Source organism: Solea senegalensis, linkage group LG13 (genome assembly GCF_019176455.1).
Source record: "Solea senegalensis isolate Sse05_10M linkage group LG13, IFAPA_SoseM_1, whole genome shotgun sequence".
In the NCBI taxonomy this organism is placed as follows: domain Eukaryota; kingdom Metazoa; phylum Chordata; class Actinopteri; order Pleuronectiformes; family Soleidae; genus Solea; species Solea senegalensis.
In genome coordinates, this window is record NC_058033.1 from 9,504,591 (window position 1) to 9,532,319 (window position 27,729).

The 27,729-nt window shown below is 39.8% G+C and overlaps 2 protein-coding genes across 4 annotated transcripts in view; both read right to left on the reverse strand.

Moving 5' to 3' along the window:
• Nucleotides 1-338: 338 nt before the first annotated feature.
• hnrnpl (heterogeneous nuclear ribonucleoprotein L) lies at nucleotides 339-10,347 on the reverse strand. Of its 2 annotated transcripts, none has more exons than XM_044041475.1 (14): nucleotides 10,230-10,347; nucleotides 9,205-9,323; nucleotides 8,736-8,973; nucleotides 8,247-8,332; nucleotides 8,031-8,127; nucleotides 7,854-7,926; nucleotides 3,491-3,526; nucleotides 3,206-3,274; nucleotides 2,865-3,115; nucleotides 2,215-2,336; nucleotides 1,895-2,096; nucleotides 1,745-1,802; nucleotides 1,057-1,152; nucleotides 339-948 (listed from the first exon to the last, which is right to left on the reverse strand). In XM_044041475.1, exons 1-14 carry the CDS (start codon nucleotides 10,341-10,343, stop codon nucleotides 890-892), a joined length of 1,620 nt encoding a protein of 539 aa, XP_043897410.1. In that variant the 5' UTR covers nucleotides 10,344-10,347; the 3' UTR covers nucleotides 339-889. The 2 variants fall into 2 exon arrangements, with proteins under 2 accessions (XP_043897410.1, XP_043897409.1); XM_044041474.1 differs by having other exon boundaries at nucleotides 1,057-1,173.
• Nucleotides 10,348-11,864: 1,517 nt separating this feature from the next.
• slc8a2a (solute carrier family 8 member 2a) overlaps nucleotides 11,865-27,729 on the reverse strand; it is a 29,206-nt gene continuing 13,341 nt past the window's right edge. For both annotated transcript variants that reach the window (XM_044042912.1, XM_044042913.1), the window contains 11 exons: nucleotides 25,083-25,501; nucleotides 24,643-24,780; nucleotides 22,894-23,121; nucleotides 22,550-22,807; nucleotides 20,697-21,131; nucleotides 19,178-19,539; nucleotides 17,346-17,449; nucleotides 16,260-16,372; nucleotides 15,166-15,265; nucleotides 14,090-14,362; nucleotides 11,865-13,699 (listed from right to left, as the gene is read on the reverse strand). In XM_044042912.1, coding sequence (XP_043898847.1) covers nucleotides 13,323-13,699; nucleotides 14,090-14,362; nucleotides 15,166-15,265; nucleotides 16,260-16,372; nucleotides 17,346-17,449; nucleotides 19,178-19,539; nucleotides 20,697-21,131; nucleotides 22,550-22,807; nucleotides 22,894-23,121; nucleotides 24,643-24,780; nucleotides 25,083-25,433 — 2,739 coding nt within the window. In that variant the 5' untranslated portion in view covers nucleotides 25,434-25,501 and the 3' untranslated portion in view covers nucleotides 11,865-13,322. The remainder of the gene's footprint in view (nucleotides 13,700-14,089; nucleotides 14,363-15,165; nucleotides 15,266-16,259; nucleotides 16,373-17,345; nucleotides 17,450-19,177; nucleotides 19,540-20,696; nucleotides 21,132-22,549; nucleotides 22,808-22,893; nucleotides 23,122-24,642; nucleotides 24,781-25,082; nucleotides 25,502-27,729) is intronic.

A 27,729-nucleotide genomic window follows, 5' to 3' on the forward strand; every position in this document is an offset into this window, starting at 1 on the left:
GTTTACTTACTGTATACGTGCTCAGGTTACATCCACAAATACATGCAATTACAACAGTTGTATTATAAAGCCGTCACTGCATCCTGTGAGAGAAGTAGTCAAACTCTTAATACTAGGAACCAGGATTTGACCAACTGCTAATGAAGCTAAAGAATAAGCTTTAACAGATGATGCGATGTTACTGCTATTACTAAAAGGTTCCCTTGTGAATATATCTTATAACTGTTCTTAGAGTGATGTAGCAAACAATACATAATGTATGCAGCAGACAGTGTTACCCAAGTAAAACAATTCAGTGATTAACTCAAAACTATTTAAATAACAAAAATATCAGTACGTAAAAGGAGCAACAGCACATTGTAACTTTATTAATCAACCAAACACAAAAATCTACACCTCAATATTGAATTGAATGTAGAGCAAATATTGATGTGTGTAATTGTAAGATTGTGGTTCAGTCTGAAGGGGGCTCTGTCTGATGCAGACTTAAGTGTTCTCCTACTACTACTGGAAAAATGAATGTGTGATCTCAAAATTGAATAAATAATAATAAACCTTTCAATATCGTCAGTACAGTTTATTTAAAGACAGTGACTGGTCTTCACCTAATGGTGAATGTTAGCTTTATTTAAAAACACAAATGTTATTTCAGGGTAGTGTGAAATCTTTCAAATTCAATGTGTCAAAAATACAAAAGAAATGGGGGAAAAAAACCATGGTAACATTGAAATAAAATTATACAAAGCCATAACATGTTCTCAAGCACACTAGGTTTTGTCAACACTGGCTGAATTTTTCATGATCAGATGCAACGACACACACACACACAAAACCTGTGTGATACTAAGCAAAGACACAAAACATTACAAATGTATAAAGGGGGTGATATTTAGTTGGTATGGTGTGTAGTTGAGAAACACAGCTTCAGTGTGTAAGGGTAAGGCCCACCTATAACAGAAGATAGTCAAGATGTACAGATTAAAAAAGGTAAACTATTATAGTACACACACTACATAAGTAATCCGTGTTTATATTAATCCACTAACGAGAACTTACTGGGATTTTTCATCTGGAAATGATTCATCAGAGCGAGGGCTTCCATAGCGTCATTGATGGACTCCCACTCCAGCAGACCGGATGAACTTCGCTCACCTTTCGTGTCACACAAGACAACTAATAAGATTATTATGGATAATGTTCAATTGTGTGTGGCTGCATTATACTAAAAACATTAATCATCGTCATTAATATACTTGAAATGAGACATGCAACAGCTGCAGCAGAACCAAAATACACCTACATACAATGTGCAATTCAAAATGTAAAACTAGAACTCAAATTTAAGTAACTGGAAAACACTTTTTCAGACCGTGGGCCGTATAATCTGACATTTCCTTGACAAAATCAAGATTTTAATGTAATAAAGTAATTGTATCCACTTTAAAAAATCTAAATTGCAGGGGCTTGGTTTTCATAATTGAGTACACACACAGTTTTGTGCAAGTATTCTTAAGAGACTGCATTGGCTTTTCATTCATTTCAGCAGCCTAAACAAAGTTACATTTATTTTTGATGTATCATGAAACTGTGGGTGAGGTAAATTAGACTATGGCAAGTCACCACATTCTGGATAGTAGAGTACATTGTGTACATGCCAGTGTAAAACAGGTCAGACAGGTTGTGTTCTAACTAACTCATTACTTAACCCTGTTCAAATCTTAAAATGTCAATCAATATTACTCACTTTTTCCAGTGAAAAGCTTCACACTTGTGGGACTCTTAATCCCCAGTTCATCACAGACCTGGAAGGAGACACCAGATTGCGAGAAACATTTGGTAAGGTGGTTTGCAAAAAACCTGGTATGACCCATGGAGGTTTGGGCTGAATACATACCTGATTGAATATCTCCTCAGAGATGTCGGGCTGTGCATTAAAGAAGTGCAGGACATTACTGGGGTGCTGGATTCGGTTTTTAGCCGCCTGCTCTGGGGAGGTGAAGCGATTGTTGCGGGAGCCGTGGAAATCTTTAAAGCTGCTTGTGTTGTCCTCTAACTGGTAACACTGTCCGGGCACAATCGCTTGCTGCTTGGACACACTAGCCAGGAAACGACAGACAGAGATCATCCATATGTACATGTGTACACTTTATCTCAACTTTGATGGCATTTTTAAATACTGTATTTGTTTTAATGATTTTGAACAGCTCTTCTTACCAAACACTGAGTTTCTGTCCAAAAAGGAAGTTGTTGTTGAGGTGAGAGATAGCTCTGTCCACAGAGTAACAATCCCCCATCTCCACCATTGCTGCTCCAGGCTTACTCTTCATGAACTTCACCTAAACACATACATTACACACAAACATGATTATATAAAGTAATAAATCACATACTAACTTTCCTTGAATAATTAGACTCAGTTGCAGGCGTTGCAGTGTAATTTGTAACCATAGCAACTCCAGTAGTCATTACCACTGAAATTACATTACGAAGGTAAGTTTCATATTGTATGCATGTGAGGTGTCTCTACATTCAAAGTAGGCATACATTTTAACTGATGAAAATGGCAACAGCAACTCATAGAACAGAATATATAGTGAAAATCTTCTTTCGTCACAATTTCCCCCGTCTATATCTGTCTCGTATGTCAAGCACAGCACATTTTGTTCCCATTTCAAAGTAAAAGCACTCTAGTATTTCAATTCTTGCTTTATTGTGAAACATGTACAGGCCAGGCAAATGCTGGGCCTAATACTTAAGAATATAGTTGAGAACAGAGGAGTATTAACACAGTATTTTTTTATGACTTGAGTTTACGATGAGTTTGAAACAAGCAAAATACTGTATATAGTGTTTGGCTTACTCACCCTCTCTACATTCCCATAGAGGCAGAAGATGTTGAAGACCTTGTCGGCATTAATCTTGGCTGGCTCAAGACCATACAGCATAAGAACTGGGGAGTCTGCATGAGGACCATACTCGGGAGGTGGCGGTCCATATCCGGGGCCATATCGCTGGCTACCACGACCGCGCCCGCCTATTCCTGGTCCCATGCGATGGTGAGGAGGGGGCCCATAGCCGTCATCATTGTAGCTATGGTATCCTCCTTGAGGCCCACCTTAATTACAATAAAATAAAAATAAAAAGGAACAGATACATTAAAATAATGGATCCCAACACTGTAGCACTTCCGTTGTTGCATACTTACCATAATCTGGTGGGTGATCTCCTAGCAGAGCAGGCTGCCTCTGACGTTTGTTGGGATTGGCATTGGGATCTAATATGGTACAATAAAATGTTGCCAATGAAAATGTAACTATATTAGTAATAAGTGCTAAGGGACTGTGACTGACATGCAAAACAGGACATCATTAAGTGTAAAAAAAAAAAAGGTTTCAGGCTCTATGTTGTTTACTATGTGACATAATGGAGATTTAAGAATGTTTTTAAGCACTTATTTATCTGCCACCCCCATACAAACATGTACACACACCTTGCGAACTGTTCCAATTGCCTTCACCATCAGCATCTGTGCAAGTACACATATATAAGTGTCAAATCCAAAATTACAATCAAGTGGAAATGTGCATGCTAACATCTTTAAGTTATAACACAAACATTCAAATACAAAGTAAGAGGTTAGAATGTGTGTCAGTGATGTGAGCGGCACTTGTAGTCTACGTACATTTTATTGGAAACTAACAAACCAGAATAAGACACAGGTTTAACATCAGAAGTGACAGACATTATACCATGAAAGCATCTTAAACTCTTGAGGAAAGAAAAAAACCTGACATCATTCATGACAGTCCCGTTTGTAATTACAAAATATTTTCGATACTTAACAAAACCCATAGTGAAGTCTCTGCATCATTATCAACCGTGTGGGGCACTTAATTGTTTCACAAACTAAATGCTTTCTTATCACAAAACCAGTAACAAAACAAGTTGCTCTCGGATAAAAAAAAAAGGTAACAAAGTCAAGGTATTGTGCGGACTCAAATGTGAATGCTACCTTTATCACAATTATCACTGACCAACCTCTCCACCATCAGTGATAACTATCAGAATGAAGCCATTTAACACACTTTAACTTATATAATAGACAGTAGCTTTTTTTTAAAAAAAACCTAAATTGAGTAAAACTAAATTTTACAGTGCATATTGAAATCATTTCTTGATTAGAGTTGACGCTTGTGTGTCTAGATTGAAATCCCTTCTAGAATATAAACACATGCCCACGCCCTCACCCACACACAGCAAGCTAAACCTCCAGTCATTACACATCATTACTGTGTGTCACCAACAACACACTACTAAAAGCATAACCCAATTTTGTAGAATAAAAGCCTACATGTTGATTGAGACCGAGAACTAGAACATTTTGCAGCTACTTAGTTGTGTAGTTCTTCTACATAGTGAAATCCATGTACAACTGTCGTTGTCGTGGTTCTTACTTCACCACTGGAACGCTCCACTCCATAAATTTGTGGAATATCGCAAAGACAATGTCACTCGCAATAAATTAACAAATATGCGTCTCTGTTTCAATATGTAATGATATAGAGTAAACTATATGAAAATAAAAAAAAAATCATTATAAATATAACAGACAAAAACTAAATCAAATCTTGGGAGGATCAAATCTTGAATCCTTGCGTATACAATACTTTGCCAAAGTTTTAGGGCAATTGTGGAAAAAAATGCTGTAAAGAATGCTTTGAAAATAAAATTCTAATCACTTAAAAGAAGTGAGCCAAACCTTCACAAAAAAGCTTGCATTTTGTAAATTGTAAATACAATTTATATTTGTGAAAGCGTTCTTACTTTACAGCAGTTTTTCACAACTGCCTGAAACCTTTGCACATTACTGTATACATTACATATAACATTGTGTTGAATATGAGCTAATGTATTTTTATTCTGAAATATCATTCTCTAATAATACCAATCAATCGTAAACACGTTATTCTATTCTAGTCATTGTTGGTTTATTTACTTCTTAGCTTCACCTCTAACGAAGAGTCGGGTGGATAATTTCAATTCCGACAGCTCAGACAGGCCATTGTGATGTTTGCATTAAACCAGCACGATGTCCATCCCAAACTTAAATTTACATATAGTCCTAGTTTAGACAGAACAGAAAGTTGAGAAAACTAATTTTGTCCATATGTGGGGTTCTTACGAAGGATCCACTATTATACATGTGTAGTGTATGCAAGTATTGCCATGGAGGCTAAAACATTTTCGTTCTAACCATATAGTCAGATTACTCATTCATTTCTTATAAATACTTACAGCACCACACATGAAGCATGGGACACAGTGGGTAGGTAGGGGGCAGTCTTCAGCAACGATGCTACCAGGCAACCTCTGACTCCAGCCTCAACTCATTCTCCTTTTTACATCTTCTTTGCGTCTTTGTCTCCCCACCACCAGAGAGAGAAAAGTGCATCCATGGGTCCATGCTTGGTTTTGATTTGCTGCCAGTTTGTTTTCAAAGTTGCTATGAGAGGCTCATTTCCAGCTGATCTGACCACAAAGCAGGACATTTGCACCAATTCAGAGTACGCTGTCAGTCCACAGACTCACTGAGCCAAACCTGCATCACACGGGAGGCGTTAAAGGCATCACTATAGGCCAAAAAGGGTAAATGAAATAACGCAGAAACAACACAAGAACAGCACAGAGAGGAGGGAAATGGGAAGGAAGGCACAGGGGGAAAAACAGAATACCAGAGTCCATAAATGTAGAAAAGTTTGGAAAGGATTTTTTACTGTTTGCCTCTGTGCATATATGCTTGATGGTGTTTGATGCTTGTGTCTTCATGGGCCCCCCTGTGGATGTTTCTTCTCGTGTAAAAATGGGCGTTCACATGATGCTTGCTTATTTGGGTTTTAAAAGCGGCCACTTGCAAAGTGAAAAGGCATCTAGCGCTTGACAATAAGTCATCGGGAATATCTGCATGAAGATGTGCTGTCATGGCAGTGTTGTCGTGGATATTCGGCTCGTTGTGTTGTCATGTTGTGTTCGGCGCAGCATGGCAGAGATGAGTGGTGTTACGTCTGAAAAAGAGAACTGGCCTCTTTTTTTGTTTACTGCCCCAGTATGTGGTGTCATCTGTTCCCTGGACGGGCTGAGTGTGTCTGAAATCTCCTCTGTTGCTCCCTGTGGCTGTGTTATGGCAGGCACATCCCAAAGGCGAGGAGGCACGGCCGCAACGACCATACACCTGACTCCCGCCCCTCATCATCAATGATTTGTATCAAAACTGGTGACTCCTCAGGACTCTGCAGATGTGATGTACTGGTAAAGAGGTGGCCGTAGATGCTTATCAGTCTATGTTCAGTCTGTGGTGGATATGCGAGGTGTCTGTTCGCATGGCATTGGAATATCTCTGTCCCTCATACTGAAATGGTGGCTACAGTCCACCACCAAAATAAAATGGATTCCCATGTCAGGTGGTGGCAATAAGGGTGATGATGGACTGAGTTGAGGTTGTGTCCCGGTGTTTGTTGCCCCACTGTGTCCGATGTATGCCACACAGCTCATTAATTAGCTGTGGGTGCTGTTGTGCGGTAGCTGTAGAAGGCACTGCGTCTGTGCAGCATGTGTCTGCTTAGAGGTTGAGGTAAGCTTGTGTGAGTTTGCACAGTGAGGACACAAGGAGTACCTCTGATTCATAAAGGCAGCACAGACCACAATATCAAGATATGTCCGGAGCGGACAAGATGTCAAACATCTGTATGAAAGCTGCAGTGTACTGGTTGTGTACAGGAGAAACAATTACATCTTTTACAGTGTCTAATAAAAAAAGAAGAATAAAATTAAGTTAGGTCTAATGTACCACAAAGTTGTACTGCTGTCCACAAAAATTCAATGGCAAATGTGTTCCATCAATTAGCATTGTTCATCTGGATGCACATAACATTTGAGTTTTTTTTCTCCAGCAAACCTGACATCAGAAAGTAGTATTCTGTATATTAACGTCTTTTGATGGACAAAAGTGAATGAGAAGACGTCTTCTCCTAGAGTTATTAGGAAAGCCATGACCATTGTTTATATCAATAAAACACATTTAGTAATTGAGGGTATAATTAATTTCTTTAAAAATTAAACTGAAGGCTCAACATTGTAGATGGCATAAAGTGTGTTTCTAATGTACAACATTAAAGGTTCCATGAGAAGCACAATATCCTTGTGGCCTAAAGTATATATCTTTAGCTCCATTGTCAGTAGCTCTTGACAGTATATGTTCTGCTGCAGCTCCAAAGCCACTAAATCCCAGACTAAACATACAGTGTATGAAAATCTAAGAAACATTTCAGATCTCATGGGACCTTTAACCACAGACATGTTTATTGGTCTATTGAGTCTATTTAGTCAAGCAAATACAGTGTCTATTATAAACCTAATATAAAATCTCCACTATGTTTGAAAGAATGCCGACAGGTGTAACAGTCTCTAGTAATTACTGCATCAGACCAGGCAGTGAGTTGTGGTTGTGCAGCTGTGACATGCTCTATGGGGAATGTGAACTGGTGGGTAGAATAGTGTGCCTACAGTGATGGATGCACTGGGCGTTTTACATGCATAAGCCTGTCATTGGGGTTGGCTGCCATTGAGGTTGCTCCTCATGCCCTTACCAAGTGCCTGCACTGTGGCGAGGAAAAATGCATGAAGACTGTGAAGGCATCACAGGAATACTGCCAGTGAACAACGAGTTCGTAAAGCATTCATTTGTGACCAAAGGCAATACTCCCGGAGGCAGCGAAATCTAACCATCCCATACAGCAGCATGAGAGGAAAAGAAGAAGTAAAAATGGACGAAAGAAAGGCTGGGGACTGCATATTACCTTGGCCACTCAAAGTGGGGTTTGTGTAGTCCCACGTGTCTTGGTCGTTCTTGAAGACATTAAGGCGTGCTGGCTGTGGAAAGGATTGCATTATTTGAATAAAAATGTTTCTTTTCATTAAAATCTAAAACCAATTCTCCAGGTACAAAAAACGATTAAATACTGTCATACACTCACCTTGGCATATTCTATCTTGAGAGTGCAACAACCGGAATAGATGTCTGCCCCATTCAAGGAAGCTTTAGCCCTCTGGGCACTTTGGACAGTATCGAATGTGGCAACAATCAGTTAAGGTGAGTTCTGACTATAGATTTCTAAGTTGCCAACTATGATTCAACATGTGTCTGTCCAAATGCATGTTCAATAAAAATGTAAGAATCTTCTGAAGGATATTCAACCATGGCCTGAACGCCATTCTTTCTGAAGATGACAATCCTCTGTACAGGACCACAGTTGTTGCAAATGGTGTAGAGCACATCCTGTAAAAGCACAAAAACACAAGTAAATGTGTGCTCTTCACAACACACACAAAAATTGCAATTAAGCAAAAAAGTAAATTCAACAAAACAGAATTTATACACAATAAAATATAACACATTTATTTTAGTAGAACTCCAGCAGAGGACACAAATTCTACAACAACATCAATATCAAGGTGCGTTGTTGACATAATAAGCTTTCAAGACTAATGCACAAGACTACTCTGTCATCACCTGAAACCACATGCACATATTAATTTATATGGCTGCACCAACTATTTGTTTAGCGCTTATTTCAGGACGCACCAACACGGTAATATTTTACAACTGCAGTCAACACAATACTACATATACTGATGTGACACGTCACTTCACACAAAACATGTTTTTATAATCACATTACCGTAGTGATAGGATATATAGGGTTTATGATGGTGAGTAGCAGCACATTGTTGACGCTCCGTGTGTCATCCGAGTCTCCTGGCCTAGAAATCTTTTGGCTGGTGGAGTAGTTGATGAAGGCAGGGTGGCCTGCGATGTACACCTGGTTCTCAGCGGCATAAGTAACAGCATTGCAGGAGCCATTCATGTCCTCATACTCAACCAGGGCCTGGCGCTTCTTGGGCATCATAACCACATAACTGTCAATAAATTAATCAGAATCAGAATCTAAGGGCAAAAATCAATGAAGCTTTATCTGGGAATCAGAAACCATTAACCAAGCCCTGTTCAAGGATTTAAGGCTGTGCTCAGGCTCATGACGATCAGCAAATCAGCAATATAGATGGGAGCTAAGCACTGAAGTACATTAAAAGCAATCGATAAAATCAATTCTAAAATTAATAGGTGACCAAGCACACGCTTGGTGTTACCTGATGGCTCCAAACTCCTGTAGAGCCTCAACCAGGTCAGCCTCCATAATACCATCCACCAAACCCCTGATGTGCACCACCTGGGAGGGCAGTGGTTTGTGAGGGTCTTCGTAGCTCTCCTACAAAAAAAAGAGAAAGTTTTTTTTAGATAAATGATTAAATATTTGCACCACTGGTGGACAGCTTAATATTAGTGAATGGCAGTCCCACAAAATATATTTCCTAGCCACACGGGAAGGAAATATATTTTATATTATTTATATTATTCTACATATTATTTATATTATTCTACATAAGACCACTCCTGTCACTTTATCAGATGTCCTCAACCTGCTTCACGGTGCTACATGCTTTGCTTTTAGTGATGTTCTTCTCCATACGTTGCTTGTTTGTGTTACTATAGCTTTTCTATCATTTTGAACCAGTCATGCCATTCTCCTCTGACATCAACTGGGCATTTTCAGACGAGAATTTTTTCGACCACTTATTCCGTAGAAATATTTATAGGTGAATATCCCTAGAAGATGAACTGCCACGCCATGATTTAAATACACGAAATCCCCTTTCAATAGGTCGCCTCGATCATGCATTCATGCCTAAATACATTGAGTTTCTACTATGCGACTGCCGGGTCAGACATAAGCGTTAAACCGATGTATCTTTTAAAGTGACCAGTGAGAGCGTTCCAGATTAGCCTTAGCCATCATCAACGTGAGCGTTTACGGATTTCAGCGGGGAAGGGGGTCATTTCTTCATCTTATGTTCAACTATTGCTTGCAACAGTAATGTTGACTGGCTATTATAATTCGAAAACTACTTTTGACCACTTAAATGTGTCCAATTCTAAACCTGAGCGAGCACTTAACTGGTTTTCTTGGGGGCAACATGGCTAGTTAGCTTCTTCATTTTAGCTAGCGGCGACATAGGCACAGCGTTAACAAGCTGATATTATATTAAAAAGTAAAAGCTTGCACACTTAACAACATTTACAGCACCGACTGTGAATACGTAATGACACCCCTCACCGTTGTCATCCCTCCTTCCTCCGTTTTCTGTCTTTTCGTCGCTCTGCCTCCTTCTCCGTAGTATCGGCCCGCAGCAGCAGCCATGTTGTCCTGTCTGACACACAACTGCTGCATTCAAGGTGTGTGGGAAATTTGAGCACTATCTGGCAGGCGATTAGGGATGCTCGTTATTTCCTTTCGGTGGCGCTGCAGCAAACGTCAAGAAATTCACAAATTCACAAGAGGTCATTCGCTTGTTTGCAAGTCACCCTAGTAGATATTAATTCAATGAGTGTTTTTTGCTACAGGACATTTTCAGACTGTTATACACAGCCATACACAGATAACTGAGTTATCACATATAGTGCATCCAGTTGTATGACTGTAAATGGTGCTATAAACTTATATTTTATTTATTTTTTGCTAAATACAGATTCAATATCGTTCAAACGGACACAATTCTGCTGTCATGGAAGACGAGGTGTGTAACTCTTTTTTTTTATCATTTAATCTAAACATTTTTACTGGCACAGAAACAACTCTACATTTATTCTATAAATGTATTCATGTTAAATTATGGATTGCTTTAGAATATTGCTAGATATATTTTACAACATATGTTTTAACAGTAAACATATGTTAGGGATTTTTATAGTTTTGAAAGCTTTTAGTCTTATTTTATATGAAAAGTCAAATGTAAATAGAGTGAAAGAAAACCTACCATATCCCAGTTAAAAAACAACTTTTTTTTACAAACACAGATTAAAAGAGCCTAATGCCATTCCGAGATGGTTTGACTTTATACACTATGTCCTTGGGTGTTTTTTTTATTACTTAACAGTTTTAAGAATTAATTGAAAGCTACATTAAGACAGAAAAAAAAAAAAAAAGTGCCTTTTTGTCCTTTGGTGCATCAGTGTCTTTTATACTATTATTCCCAGAGCACAGAGTCACTCAATCATGAGTTTACATGTACATAAAAATAAATGTGCCCCTTTATTTGCACCATAAGCATGTAGTCTAATTTTTCAAATTACAAACCAATATCCCCTCTGAAATGATTGTCCTTTAAAACTGTGTGACTATAACCGAGTAAAAATATGAAAACTGGTCTCAGACAAGTTGGATCTACAGCATGGAGCCAGCTTTCATCAGGGTGTTAATCACAAATTCAAGGACATTCCCAGGTTGTAGCGCTTTTCATTCATAGCTTAGCACTAGATATCATCCTTATCTTTTCCTGCTTATAAGATTTGTAATGGAATCTCAGGTACTGTTTACAAACCAAATTTATATCTTACAGAGCACGGAAGGTGTTATTGTGTTGTCATGGACCCCCTTCACTTGGACTTGGATTGTCTGACATATATCATGTTTGGGGCTAATATCATGTGGTATTTTAATATGAACATTATTAAAACATAAAATCTTCCAAAATGCCTAAATTATCCTTCGGTTACTAAATGTATTCTGTCAAATATGTGTCACAAGGTTGAAAACCCTGCGATTGTGCATATTTACTTCATGGTCCCAATGAAATGCCGCAATCCTACACAAAATCCACGTCCTCCTCTTCACTCAGGGGAAAATAATGCAGTAATTAAGTGTGGATGATGGAGCCAATGCAGACACACACAGTCAAAATGTATGTGACAATTTACAATAAATTATAGTCATATATTTATCATTATATGAGCTCAAAATACATTCAATTATAAAGACATTGAAATACATCATTGATAAATAAACACTTAGGACTTCTGTGGTGTATGAATCATCACTTTCAAACAGTCAAACTAAATGGCAGACATTAGGTACCTATTTCTCCTTTTATATATAAATTACACGGCTTATTATAAATTAATTCTGTTTTTTTTTTTAATCCATACATTTCAAAATTGGGTCTGTGTAGTGTGCATCATCATTACAATTATACTGTCAATATTCAGAGTGGGATCAACTTCAGTAGGTGCAGTGCAATACAACAAATTTGTATCCGTTTGCATTTGTAACCAAATTGTGCTTGTGTTTTTTTTATACAATGGCCACTGATGCTTACCTGTTTCTGATTGGCTGGCAGGGTTCCATTTATAAGTCCAACAGTTCTAAATCTAAATAGCTGAGTGCATATTGTTTTGTATTTATATTAATGATGCCCTTTTTTTCAGTTGCACATAATTACAAATTAACTTCCTGTAGGCTATTAAATATAATAGTTCTGTGCACTGCATATTATATAGAACATATATGTATATGTGTATAATATGGGTGATTATTTTAATGTGAATTTACATTTTATTTACACCCCTCATGTTTTTGGTTCCTACCTGCCTGTGTTGTCAGTGCTGTGCGATGTACATGTGTGAATAAATAGTAGAACATTGGAACTGTCCTGCAAGTGTCGGTAATTATGTCTGTGTATGAACTGTAACCCGCGTATCACCTACAGCCCTGAGGACACTACCGATCGAGAGTCAGGGTTACAGTTGTTATAAACTGATGCACAAAAGCTGGAGAGCTATGTTACCAATCATCTGTAAATAGTCAAATGTGGATTAATCATGCTCAGATCCATGTTTATTGCTGCACTTTGAACGCAGGTCCTTATTTGCCTATGACAAGTGGCCATGGTATAAACTTGATGATATGCTTATAAGGTGTAAAGATAAAAGTAGGTTCCACTGCTATAATGCAAAGCAGAGTCATGTAAAACATTGCTCCTCTCTGTCATTATGTTTCTAACTCAAATACTGGGTTACAGCATCTAATGTATACATCCAGCCTATAAAAGCATGAGTCCAGGTTAGAGTCATGATGAAGCAAAGTCCAGTGTCTTCACAGATATGCTGACCGTTTGCTCCCCTAATCAAAAATGTCCGCTCCGTGTTATTTCATAAAAGTCATCAGTTTAGTCACATTCGCTGACAATTGGAGGTTTCCTGGGGTTGAGGAAACGCACAGATCTGCATGTGTAGTATGCAAATGTTCTTCATGAACCATGGCAGCAGTAATCAAGTGGTGACAGGTCTTTTCAATGGTTGTTAACTGACCAGATCGGTGTCTGAGTAGTGTGTTTGTGTGTGTGTGTGTGTGTGTGTGAATGAGTGTCCAATCTTAGAAGCCTGGTATATGGCAGTAGACCTCCAAGCTGGAGAAAAGGATATAGAGAAACCAAAGTCCAAATAAAAGCAGTGAAGTGACGACTTTGGGAACTTTTGGGCCTCCCAGTTCACCTCCTACAGACGGCCTCCGGCGTACCATCAGCACTCCCACAGTGAAAAAGGCAAAAATGGTGAAGAGTGTGACGGAGAAGGCCAGCGAGCCAGGTTCCACGTGGAAGACCTCACCTTTGACTTCCCAGTATACAGCAGCCACGGACCAGGCCACTCCAATGCCCAGAAACACATTAACTGCATTACTTCCTGTCACATTCCCCACAGATGCATCTGCATACTGATCTTGAGTGGCAGCCACTTTACTGGCAAAGGTATCTGCAGGAAGGAAATTAAGTTTCAGAGTTGTGTCCAAGCTAAAAAACTGGCCTCTGGTTGGAGTTACTGATATCATAAAATTAACACTCATCAAGCCATAAAGCAAATTTTTTCCCATGGCAATAACCCAAATGAACAAAGGGAGGCAGCCACATGGATTTTGGATGCAGATGTCGATTATGAGTATTAATTAATTTGAGTTGTGTCTTGTCTCTTGTAGGACATTAAAGTTCTTCAAAAACACATACCAAAACGCTGTAATAACGTATATTGTGTTTTTATGTGGAGACAATTTTCTACATTGTGGACAATATACCTCAACCTAACATGACCTAATTGCATTTGTTTCAATAAATAAAAACCTGAGGTCCATTCGTAGAACCAACTCACCAGGGAGTGAAGTTCCCAGTGCCACAAAGACAACTGCAGTGACAGCATCTCGCAGCCCTACAGTGCAGCCAAAATGGGAGGCGAGGTCTCCAATAATGGCAGTGAGGAAGCCAATGACAGAGATGGACACAATGAAGCACGCCCAACCATTCCAGTACCCGGTGGGCGGAACAAAAGCGAACAAAATCTTCCAAAAAATACACACTATGTGCATGAAATAGTCACAGCAGTTCGGCATTCGCTGCTCTTGTCCCTCCTCTTCATCCCCATCACCTAAACATAGAACAAACAGGGACAATAAATCAACATAACAAACAGAGGGCAGCCACAATTGATGCCCTTACATTTCAGGCCAGTTGGCCTATAGTGTCATAGTTGAGCTGTAAACTGGAAGACAGTCATAACATTATATATACAGTAGGGAGAACTTTCTAATTTATGCGGATCAATAATTCAATAATAACCTTTCAGATTACCTCTGTACCGCTAGGCATTGTTTACAGACTTTGCCAATTCTATCTTTTCATTTGCGGCTTTGACCAATAGCAGGGCAGTTCAGAGAGGACGGATGGGACGATTAGCTGTTTCACTGCAGCTACTCTGCATACAGATCCCCTCTGTGAAATGATAGCTACTCAGGCATCAGCAACAAAACAACTGGTCTACAACACTGGTTAGGTAGGTAGTAGGTGTCAAAGGAACATTATTTGGACAATTCTGCAAGTAGATGTACAGTTTTTTGCACGAGTACAAATGACTTCAAGCTTATGCTCAATAAGTGTTAGCATGCACAATTTGTATAACTTAAAAATCTGTGATAGTGTTTACAGACAACACAAGAAAAACACAGGTGAAATGGACCTCTTTATTGTGACAAATATTAAAATACTGTATGGAAGAATCACACACACAAACTGTGGCTCAAGAGGTTGAACAAGTGTCCCACGATACTTAAGGTGACTAATGTAGTGTAAGTGGCTTTTAATTTACACAAACTCTTTCAGTTAGGAATGAAAAAGTGCCATATAAATGCAATGTAATTACCATGTACAGAAACACATCTACTTGTCACTCACCTGCACTGACTGTGACTGCTTCAATGAACTGCTCTTTCCATGAATGAGTCCCAATCACTCCAGCCATGTCGGTGTCCTTTATCAGTTTGTCCACAGTTTCCTGGAGCAAAATTAAATAGGTCAGTAATTAGGCGCAAACAGAACATATGACGCCACACACGTCTATCACTTCAGGTTTATTGTGAGCTTTTTGGCACAGGCTAGGTTGATGCAGACATGGCCCGGTTTCACAAAAACACAAAACACAACACTCACACAAATCACTGTGAGACCCTGCTCTGCTGAGCATTTTAAATACATTCAGAATGAATTGACCGTTACATTGCTTACACACACAGTGACACCCAAACTTTGCCTCAGTGCATCTCAAATCAAAATGCATAAGACACGATAAGAAAAGTTCAGAAATGAAATAAAGCAGAAGTGAGCATACATGATGTTCATAATGACAAGAGTATGATGAGGAGGAGGAAAAACAAACAACATGCTGCTGGCAGTAACTGTACCTGGTCTAGTACTCCATTGGGAGTCTGATGTGTGAGAGGGCAGCAGGTGGTTAATGAGATAAAGCATGATTTAAAACTCCTCCACACAGCAAAAGTCCAAAACTCTACTTTGGTTTTATGAAAACCCATATATTTTTTAATATATAACAGCATATTTAAAGCTAGTTTAAACCTTTGTTAAAGTCTCAGGGCTCTGACACTAAATCTAAAAGGAACTTTTACAGTATACCACAACTTTTTTAATTCACTCTAGGAACCAGAACCCCACCAAAAGGGGATCCTCTTTGTTATCATGAAACAATGGAGAGACTTTTCCTACCGAATCAAAAGTCACAAGTCCAGTGTGTAAGACGTAGTGACACCTAATGGTTTATACGGTAAAGGGAACTATTCTTCATTTGTGTAATAAAAGCCTTTGCTTTGCTCTGTCTGCTTTGTTATTCAGGCTGCTGTAGAAACATATACTAAAGTACATATACAGGGGTTATTCTATGGCTACAAAAGTCATGGTCGATTTTCCCAAGCTTCCTTTTCAGACGAATTCACAGCTCAACTGCTAGTCTGTCTGTCTGTTAGCCACTCACACACCTTGAACTCACAGGACTCCTCTATGATGACCTCTAGCCTGCTGTGCTCTCCCAGAATGGGTTTGCCCATCTCGGAGATCCTCCTGGCCTCTTCCTCCTCGGGGCTGGGGTTTCCTGTCAGTAGAGCACAGACAATTAATTCTCATGTCTTTACTGTAGTATCACACACGCACAAAAAGCATGCGTCCTAAACCTGAGCCAAAGGTACACAGCAGGCCCAACCCTAAAGAATCAAGATGAAAAATGAAGAATTTCACTCTCTGCACACACATTGAATTAAGCACAGTTTAAAGGTGCCGTGTGCATCAATCATTATTAGATCTACTTCCTGTTGTAACAAATTGAGAGCGATATTTAAAAATGTTGCACACTGCACCTTTAACAACCAAACATTACCTTGGTTTAGCAGCAATGCTGTGAAGAAAGACAGACTATGAGTCAATACCGACAATAAACTCACAGAGTTCACATTCAAAGTTTAGCGTGGCATCATCAGCATAGAGGATACATTGTCAAAGTATCATTTTTCAAGTGAAACCAAAGCTTTTGAAGTCCCAACCTGAAATTTCAATTTGCATTGTGACCAAAAGTATCCACCATTACCCCACACCATTAAACAAACTACTACTCATTACAAACTGTAATGTAATGATTCTGTTGGCCCCCACTATAACAAGCACATATCTAATTCCTGCATCATTCTATTGACCCACTGAAGTTACAGGGAAAGGGCAACTAAAGGATCCTAATTTAATATCTGACTGCGGCTCTGAGGCCACAGTGAAACAGAGACAGCAGTGAATGACAAGTGTTTAATCTTCGGTTACTGGCTCTGACGCACGCGCCTGCCACTGAGCTGGCAGTGCTGCCACTGTTATTGTTTTGATTCTTGATCATGGATACTGCTGCCATCATGCTTGATCGGTTTCGATATATATATATATATATATATATGTATATGTATATGAGGCAGAAGAACTTATTCTTCTTTGACTTTTCATCTCATACCTACTGCTTCCTTATTGACTGTCGCCATGATCAGACAAAAAACGTCAATGATAACATTTAAAAAAACATCCACACTCACCAGAGATCCCTCGCTTTAGCCATTTGGGGTCCTCGAGCACAATAAAGAAGTTTTCCTGCTTCTCATATTCCGTCACATTTATGATGCGCACCTGTAAGGTCTGACTGGATACACAAAGCACACAAATATTTAATTGCGATGACAAAAAGATCAGGTTAAATTCAGTATTAAATTAAGTATTCAATTTGAATTACAGATGAGGGGACATGCAATGAAAACATGAGACCTTCCCATCTTAAACGATGCTACTATCTAAATCACATCAGTGAAGTGACCTAAATAATTCATTCCACTGGACGGGTGAATAATTCAGGTCCAAACACTGCCATGCACTTGCTCCTCAGTTTGCAAAGGGAATAACTAAACTAAATGTCTTGTAACAGATAATCGTTAATCAGTGTTTGCAGAGTCAGTTTGTGGAAAACAAAATAACTCTCTGGAAGTGTAAGCCGAAAGAGAAACGAAATGATGCGACCAGACGCTCCCACACCTGCACGTTAACGGTGATCCACGGCTCGCTTTGTGTATTTGTGTTTCTCTGTCGCTTCTGTCGACGGTTGCCCTTACATAACAGTCTTTCACTAACTGTACACTTAGTGCACGTGCAAACACAGCTTATATGGGCTGAAAATTTAATGGGAAAAGGATCTGTCCTGTTACATGGGGTGGCTGAAGGTTCCCACACCTGATCAGGGCTAGGATTATCTTTGGGTGTCAAGTCATCAGGTAATTCTGCCTAAAAACACTGGCGACACAAAGCAGAAAAGAAATTCTAAAAGCACTGAAGGAGCCGTGTTTTGGGAGACTATTGGTTTGGAAAAGAGTGCAGCAGTCTTTATAGTCATGTGTTTATGGCAATAACTGAGAGAGCTTTATCTGGTATACAGCTCACAATACATAGGACTAAATAAGAAAATGCAAACGTTTAATTTTCATCAACAATCTATGCTACTGTGTGTATAAATAATGTTGTAGTACTATAAACATGTCATAACCGATTCAGAACGGTCCTGTCTAAACCTACAGCTTAATGCAACTGTTATATATCTGCTTGCCTTTCTCTCCCCCATTTTTCCTTTCACCTCAACCCATTGAGGCAGATGCTGCACATTTATCTTAAAATGATGTTTAGTCCTTGCTCATTGCTCATGTGAATTGTTGGGTTTCTCTTCTCTGTATAACATTTTTAAAGGTTTCTGCCTTACTATCAACAGTGCCTTGAGATAATGTGATAATTGTGATTTGGCACTATATGAATAAAATTGAATTGAAAAAATTTACAGTTTCATTCTAAATGTCAGATTCCTGTGAAATCTAATTTCAAAGCCAAGTCTTTATCTTTATATCTTTCTGGTTATAAATCGATAAATGACAAAAACAAGGATGAACAAATGTTATAGTGGAACATCATTTAACTGTTAACCTTTAAATCCTACAAAACACACTTAACCCTAGCTCACTTTTTGGCAACATATGTTGATTTTTATGTTTTTATGAATTTCTATGAGACAGTCTAAAGATATTTGTAGGCCATAGATGAGGAGGATGCAGAAGGTCTCATTTTTTAATGTAATGCCATGACCAGTTCATTAATTGGCACTCAATGAAATGAAAATGATCAACACAAGGGTAGGCCTACATATAGTCCCTTTAAATTACACACTTCTCAAAGTATTCCCGTGCAATGAAAAAGAGTCCCACTTCCACGCCATAATCCATTAAATAAAGATCTATTTCACTTTGTATAAAACCTGAACTCTCCCTGAAAGAGTGAACCACCGCCTCCCTCCTGGAAATAACCTCCCATCGCTCAGAGTCAGAGGCTGCCTCACCTGGTCTGTTCATTAATGAATTCCAGCTCCCCTATCTTCTCCTCATAGTCCACCCCGGCCTTGGCACTGCCATCCTGTGTGCGGTACGGCACAGCAACAGTACCTCTGGAGCCCGAGTTCCTCACCACCGTCACTGTCAGCAAGCCCGAGCTCTCGCTCACTCGCAGCACCTGCTGACCAAAAGTAAAGATACCGGCATGGTCGTCGTCCAAGATGGTGATGGTGGCAGTCATCGGCTCCACGAGTCTGCCCAGGGGCGGATTTCCTGTGCCTTCACTTCCACCCTCTTCTGTTCTCAGCTTCTGAAGACGCACAAAGAAATGCTCGTCCTCTTCAAAGATGTCGTCGTCCAAGATGGTAACCTAGGAAGAGGAGTCACAGTCAGAGTCATGGAATTCACTTCAACACAACTTTCACAATTCAGAGAAATACCACCCTGAAATGTTCTCTCTACTTAATTTAAAAATCAAGTCAGCTTTACAGTGTTACTTTCAACATTTTCAGGTTGCTAATATGTTATTTCAGTGTTTCTGAGAAAATATTGGGCACCCAAAGTAACACCTTGAACCAAGTTATATTCATTTTATTTTCTACACACTCCGGTCAAAATTCTCTAGCTCCACTCCGATCACATACCCTGGTATATACAGTAAAACAGTTATTTCAGATTTTCCTCCAAGTACCACCTGAGAAGGCTCAGCTCATGTACCACTGGTGGTACACGTACCACAGTTTGAGAACCGTGGTGTTTTTTCATTCCTGTGAACATGATATCTGAATTTAATGGGGGAACCTTTCAAATTTGACTCGCTCACTTGGACTCACGGTCACGATAACAGCAGAAACACATTTTTTGTCTTGTGAACACAATGAAGACATCCTTTTTCCACTGTGCCCTTGCAAAAAAAAAAAAAAAACAATACTTAAAATACAATATCTCATAAGACCTTTTAGGGAAAAACCTACACATTGATCACAATTGTTTGTGGAATTGCTGTATGTTTGAACTTAGTTGTCATATGTCAGAGTGACCTCACCCTTATGAATGCAATATACCCAAATACTTTCATTTCATTACATACAACTAACAGAATTATTAAAGGGCTACTTCACCCATAAAATAGTTTACTAATTTCCAGAAATGGATCTGAGAGACATGGCTCATTCCCACAACAACAGAGGAAGTTGGGATTGAAAGAAAGAAAAAAGTGACTGCTTTCAAAGAAAATAAAAGCCCTACACTGCTCTTTACTGTGTTTCGGTCAATTATAACAAGTTTTATGAGTAAAAGATCTGATCTGGTCAAATTGAATCCAACTATGGCCATTATATTTTGGCCATTATCATGATATTAGGCAGAGGCAACCAAGGGTGGGAAATCTAATCTCTTATTTTGACAGTTGACAATGAATATTAACAGAAACCACATAATGTGTAGAGTAAAGATGGGACCCACACAAAATAAGTTTTGTTACACAAACAAAAGCTGAAATTGAGACAAACCTTTTTGTTTGCTCACCTTGATCTCCTTGCGGGTCTCCCCTGGCTTAAACACCAGAGTTCCCTCAGTGAATTCATAGTCTGCCCCAGCATTGGCGGACCCATTCTCGGTGCAGTAGTCCACATAGAAAGTGTTCTGACCCGTGCCCCCGTCAAGGACCACACCGAGGCTCAGGGAGCCACAGTTCTCGGTGCACTGGTACTGGGCATTTTCAAAGCAAATATGCGAGCATGTGGCCTTGTCGGCGTGCTGGGCCCCTGTGCGGCGTGCGTGCTCAGCAGCATGTTTCCTCAATATGTTACCTGCGCCAATCATCATGCGCGTCACCTGGACACGGTAGAAGGCGCGGCTCTTCTTCTTATGGACCAGAGCGGAGTAGTTGGCCATTTCAATCAGCTGGTCCAAGTCTTTGTCCGGATGTTTCTCTTTGAGGTCTTTGAGGATGCGAACCACCTGAAAGGGAAACACTTGTAAAAGTCTATCCATCCATCCGGCTAATTCTTTGATGGCTCCAAGTGGAGCTGGACTGAACCTAGCTGACATTGGGTGAGAGGCAAAGACAAACAAGAGTCTCTTAGAGTCTCCAGTTAAACTAACCCCAATCTGCAGATCTTTGGACAGTAGTGGGATGAAGCCACAGTACTACTGACAGTTTAAAGTTTCAGTACATTTAAACTGAGGCCTCTCCCACCAGTGCTAATCACCTTAGTTGTAGAATAGCTGTATTCATAAATCAAACAATTAAAAGACAGAATGAGGTATACAACTATGATTACACAAGCAGTAACTGCCATGCAAAGGTTTCAATGGGAGTCAACAGCAGAATGAGAGTAGGTAATAATAAATAAAAGCAGTGGAGTTTCTTGGAGAATAATGTTTCAGACTAATGTTGGGATTCTAACAAAAAGAAAGTTAATCAGCAGGAGACTGAGCATCGTTTCTTGTCATTAGGATCTCAGTCAGGAAACCTGACATAGCCCTAAAATATCCATCATACATCTTCAAAGTTATAAAAACCTTAAACCCCCAGTAGTTTAATTATCAAGGTTATTATTGATAACGAAAACTAACAAAATAAAGAAAACTAAAATTGAAAAATCAAAAATAAAAAGTAGAGAAAAATTGTTTTTGTTTGCAATGTGGGACATAAGGCTGTGAAAGTTAAACATTAAAGTTAAGTTGAGTTGGCTCATCTAATGAATCGAACTTCTTGTCTTTTATTGGGTTGATCGTTGAGATTGAGCTTCCTGAGACTCCTGCCTCACAAGCAATATAATGTGTCTCATTTATTATTATTATTTATGTTGTTATGTTCATGTGTCTTTAGTCTGTTGGCTATTTGATTTTTACCTGTCACACTAACTGCATCCAACCTCAGCACTATGATGTACATTTGGGCTGGGGTACCCATGAGCAAGGTACCCAACCCCCAATGCTCCCCGGGCGCCACTCAGTGTGGCAGCCCACTGCTCCTAATTCTAGGACGGGTCAAATGCAGAGGAATACTTTCCCTAAGGGGATTAATAAAATAAAAATTCTTAAAATTCTTAAATTCTTAATTTGGCACTTGATGGTTGTTCATCTGTCCTAATAAATTTTTAAAATGGCATCTTCTGTTGGGTTTTTAATGACACACAATACTCATCATGACCTTTTTGCATGGCGCATACTCCATATTACAAAAACTAACACTTAAACTAATAAAAACTAAACTAAAACTAAGCATTTACAAAAAAAAATAAAAATAATTAACAATACAAAACTATAATAACCTCAGTCCAGATGAGATAGAATAATGTGGGACTGTTATTTTCCAAATCAGTAATCATTATTAACACTTTTCAGTCTTAAAAGTTGTACCTCAGTCTTACCTCATCTTTGTTTTGGCCCAGGTCATTGCCCGTCTGCACAGAGACCGTCGCACAGGACGAGTTTCCAGGCTTTCCATCCATGATCATGTCGATGCCTTTGGGCTCGAGGTCACCTTCCATCTCCACCACGATGCCATGCCGCTTGTCCGCGCGGTAACGCTTGTGCATGTATTTGTAGAAGAGAAGGCGGCGGTCCGCAATCCAGGCCAACAGCACACACACCGGAAAGAAAAGTAGCGTCACTATGGCCTCCCACACCTGGCACGACAGGAAATATGATTGACTTATTATTTCCTTTAATGTATTGCAGCCAAACATACAGAGGGATGAAATGAGAAACACACCTGTACAACCCCAGGTGAGATGACAGCCAGTATGAGGTAGAGCCAGATGTAGGCGAAAATACTCCAGAAGGACGTGATAAAAAACACACGCAAGTGTTTGATTTTGCGGACCTCTCCATCAGGGATCACCGACACACAATAACCGATGATCACAAACATGTTGAAGGCGGCACTGCCCACGATGGTGCTCGGGCCGAGTTCACCTGCGCTGAAGTTGTGCCCACACACCTGTCAAAGTGAAACATCACAAGACAGTTTTTAATGAGACAGACTGGCATTGAATCCGTTGCATTTAGAAGCGACATTCAGTTTCTATACTAAAATAAATGCACATAAAAGGAAAATAACTGTACTGAGAACAGAATATTCAACCTTTTTTTGCTGTTTCTTTTACACGTCTGTTGCTATGTTTTACATAAGGTTTGCCATTAAAAAGCAGCCATTAATACGTACTTTACCCCATTTTGAAAAAAAAGGAAATAGATTCAGGGACCAAAATGCAAGAGAGCATCTACTTTTAAACTTGCAAAGTTTGTTTTGCTAAGTTAACTGTTCACATCAAAATCAGCCATTTTAAATCAAGTTGTGAGTTAATGATCACTGCTGACGTTACATTTTGTACTTACTTATTTTGTACTTGTCTTATTTGACTTACGTAACTTTACCTTTAGTTAAAGCTATAGTGCTTACGTTGAAGTGATTTTTTATGCCTCTATTTAGTCTTTGCAAACAATAGCACATAATATTTGTATGCTGTGTCCTTTATCTGAAAACAGGCTCTGTCATCTGGTATTTGAGCAGGAGAATTCACTTTTCACGAGCACCTCTTTGCGTCATACAATCTTTCTGCACTCGTCTCGCTTTACTAATGCAATGTTGCCGTTGCCTCAGTGTGTCTTGACATGAAACAAATCACTTCCTGTGTGCAATACGGGAATGTTGCCAGGCAACATGAGATCTAAACACCACCACATGAGATCAAAACACAAAGATGTGTGGAGACGATAGGCTTAAATGTAACACATATTTGTTTATGTTTGAAAATGATGCCCTACAGTGGATATGTTTTCCCTGAGGGCAGTCAGCTGCATGTAAGATACTAACCATGTGTATGTACCTCCTACAACCACACACTTAACAAAACTATCAATTTAACCTCAATTTCCACATTCTTCATGCCGATATTTCGCCACACAACTGCTGACTATAGCTTGTGCTGACATTATGAGAACTTCTAGATTAAATAATTCACTCTTTTCTTCTCACTACTCATGTGAGGAGCGTTAGAATGCATTTGTGACCGGATAGCGCCTCACCACATGCATTTACACCCGGTATTAACATCCGTCTCTGGTGTCCACATCAAGATCCAATTCGACAACGGTTCATCCCCCTCCCCTTACGTCACCTCCCCCTCTTCTTAAACAAAGATTTCCAGGGGCAGACTACAGCGTCACAGCGTTTTGTTGCTGTGTTCTGAGCCACCAACGTATTTCCATTCACCTTGTTGTTGTTGTGGGTGGAGCGGAGACGCATCAGAGACCGATTGCATTTACACCTATGTTCAATGTGGTCACAATGTGCCTCCGACCACCTCCTGAAGTGGTTTGGTGGAATGGAAAACAACCCGTCCGCCATGTGTCACGAGCCTATCACGACTTACAAGTGGTCAGGTGTGATACAATCACAGAAAACACATGTCAATGCCAGGTGTAAAGGGGCCTGTATGTGGACAAAACATCGGAGTACCTCAATAACAGAGAGCAGGATCTCAGGTGCGGAGGAGCCCAGGGCCATGAGGGTGAGGTTGGACACCGTCTCATTCCAGATTCTCACTGACCTTACGGTCTTTTCACCGTTGGGTTTAGTGATGGTGACCTCCCTCTCCTGCGGGTGCACACATTTGTGAACATGTCAGAGATGCTGACCTTATATAAATTCTAACTTTCTAGTATCGTATTTTCTGAATGAGACACATTTTTTTTTTTTCTTTTTTTTCCCCCAAACAAGTATTGAACAGCAAAGCTTGGGTGAGGTAAAAGTGATGCTGGTAATCTATTGTCTTTTCCCCCTTGTTAGTTTATGCATTCATTGATTCCGTGCAGGAACTACAGCCATCTCAGCAGCTACCAGGTTTTGGTTGCTTGGTAGTGACTAACAGAATAGGACCAAAGCACCGAGTTCAGTACCTGTGAGGTGATGACCTCGATGGATGCCATGAAGCGGTCTGCGATGATCGACACACCGAGGAATATGTACATGAGACACACGAAGTAGATGATGGCCCTCCCCACCTGCTCCCCCAGTGGAGGGTTGAGCGGCAGCCACACTGGCAGCAGGACACCAGGCTTACACACCACGGTGCCCGCACATTTCTTCTTCACGGGCTCTGTGGAGTTGCCCGTGAGCTGCGGCTGCTCGAGGCCAGAGGCTCGCTCGATAAGCTGTACCCTGTAGGAAGTGCAGGGGTGGGAAAGGAGGAGCAGGGAGGCGAGGAGGAGGAGGAGGAGCTGGGGAAGGTGAGCTGGGAGGGATCCCATGGTGTTCCTCCTGACTCAGGATGGGGGCAGTGGTCGCACGGGGGAGAAGTTGAGTTCCACAGACTCTCCTGAAGACACAGAGGGAACCAGGTTATTTTAAAAACAGAGGTGTAGCACACACTTTAGATCATTTCTATCTGTTTTTTCTTTATTTTATAGAAGGATAGGGATTAAAAAATTATTAATAAAACATGAACCTACTGCTAATTTAGAGGATTGGACGCTCATTTGTGCGTCCAATCATCCACCTGTTCATCAATGAGTCTGTCCTTCCCTCTCATCTGTCCTCCTGTCTGTCCAATTATCATCTGTTCACACAGGAAGCATGTCTGTCTGTCTATTTGTCCACCCGCTTGTCCGTGTGTCCATCCATTTACCGGTCAGTATACTCTAAGTGCCAGAACATGAAAAAATACTTTGATGCTTTGAAGCACTGAATGTCAACCCTTGATCTTGAGTAAAATCCAAAACATAATCTCTTACATAATTGTGTTATTTCAGTTCTGTGATTATTTTGAGAATTCAACGTAAAGCAAAACATGGCCATGCATTCTGTTTCACATATGTCTAATGTACCATGCAGCAGACTCAGACCCAGGACACAGGACGTTTGGTTTATTTTGTCATCACTACAAGCACAAAGGCTTGGCATTAGAAGTTTACAGTAAACTGACTCCATCTTAACAGCATATCAAAATGACCTGTGAGAAACTAAAGCCCGGTTGTTAAGCTGCGCAGCTCCCATGGTTCACATTATCTGCCACTAATCACTGAACCTTGGTGGTAAGAATGACTAGGAAATAATTCACGTGTCATCAGCTCTGTGCCAGCACCTGTGTTTTGGCTGCTGTGAAACACGATTAAAAGTCATCATTTTTCAAAATCATTATTTACCTTTTTTTATTCAAATTATTATCAATTATTGACACAATTACTGGCAAGTTGCATGAGTAATCCTTGTGTGTGCTAACATAAGTTATTTATTGGCCATTAGGGGTCTTATGACTAATCAGCGGGTCACGTTACTACATATACTGATTTCAAAGACGCATCACACTGACTTTTTCCCAGCGGCTCAGTGGGTAGATTGTGTCATCTTCTGAGCAGAAGGTTGGGAGTTAAGTTAGAACCCTGGCGTCTCTAGCTTCGGCTGTGAAGCTCCTGCATCTTGAGCTGATCTGTTGTGGATCTCCTGTGGAGCTTCGGGCATGTTTGACATGAGGTTTTAGCTTTAAAAAAATCATAAGAATTTACTTTCATAAACTCTAAACACACCTCTCAGTTCTTAACTTAATTAAGCCACACATCTGTTGGTCATCTGCCAACATTTGACAATAAAACAAAAAATGTGTCAGTGCTTTTACTTTACAGGCAAGTTTTCTATGTGGAAAACATGAAAGCATGGACATGTGACCTAAGTGTCCTTTGGTAAGAGACCCAAATTGCCCCATTGAGTTGTCACTGAAGAATAAATACAAATCATGGATTCGATTCAATTACAATTATTATCTCAACAATCGCACACTGCATTGCATCTTTAATTTCCTATATTAATGTCCAAGGAAAGAAATGTCTTATATCAAGACCCAATGTGTAATAAAAGACTTAGGGAAACAAAATTAAATTTGGATAATCAGGCCACAACTTGTGTTTACGTTTTGGTTTTGTTGCCCTTCTACACACAGGATGCCAGCAGATAGAGCTGCTAAGCATCAGAAATACTGAACGATAAAAAGCCTCCAAACCTTTTTAAAACAATGTCTCGACCAGGGGAGAAGAAAAAACAGGGTTTGCAGTGTGGATGCGTCCAAATATAGATGGCTGACGATGAAGAGGAAGCTGATGAAATACTCTGATGTTGTGTATATTTTTCTCCTGCACAGGGTGAACTTCAGCCAAGGGTAACATTAAATGCCCCACTCACATTTTCAAAAAAACATTGAGCAGAGGAGAAAAATGGAGATGCGTTAAAACTGAAAAAAAGGGGAGAAAGTTGAAGATGGACCGTGTCAGAGAGGCGGTTACTTTTCTCCAGGATAGGGAAGCAATACGGGGAACTTAAGCCCTCCCTCTTTGACTTTGTCAGTGGATATCTGACATAAATTAAGTTTTGCCACTCTAAAGTAAACACTCTTTCACTTTCAATCTCCTCCTGTTGCTAAAATGAACCAAATAGGTTGAATGTTTATAAAAATGAATAAAGCAATTGGATAGATAATTATGTTTGTGGATGTGGTGGTGCGTGAACTCCGTGTAACACTGTGTTGTATCAGTGCAGCGTGGTATTTGAGTTATT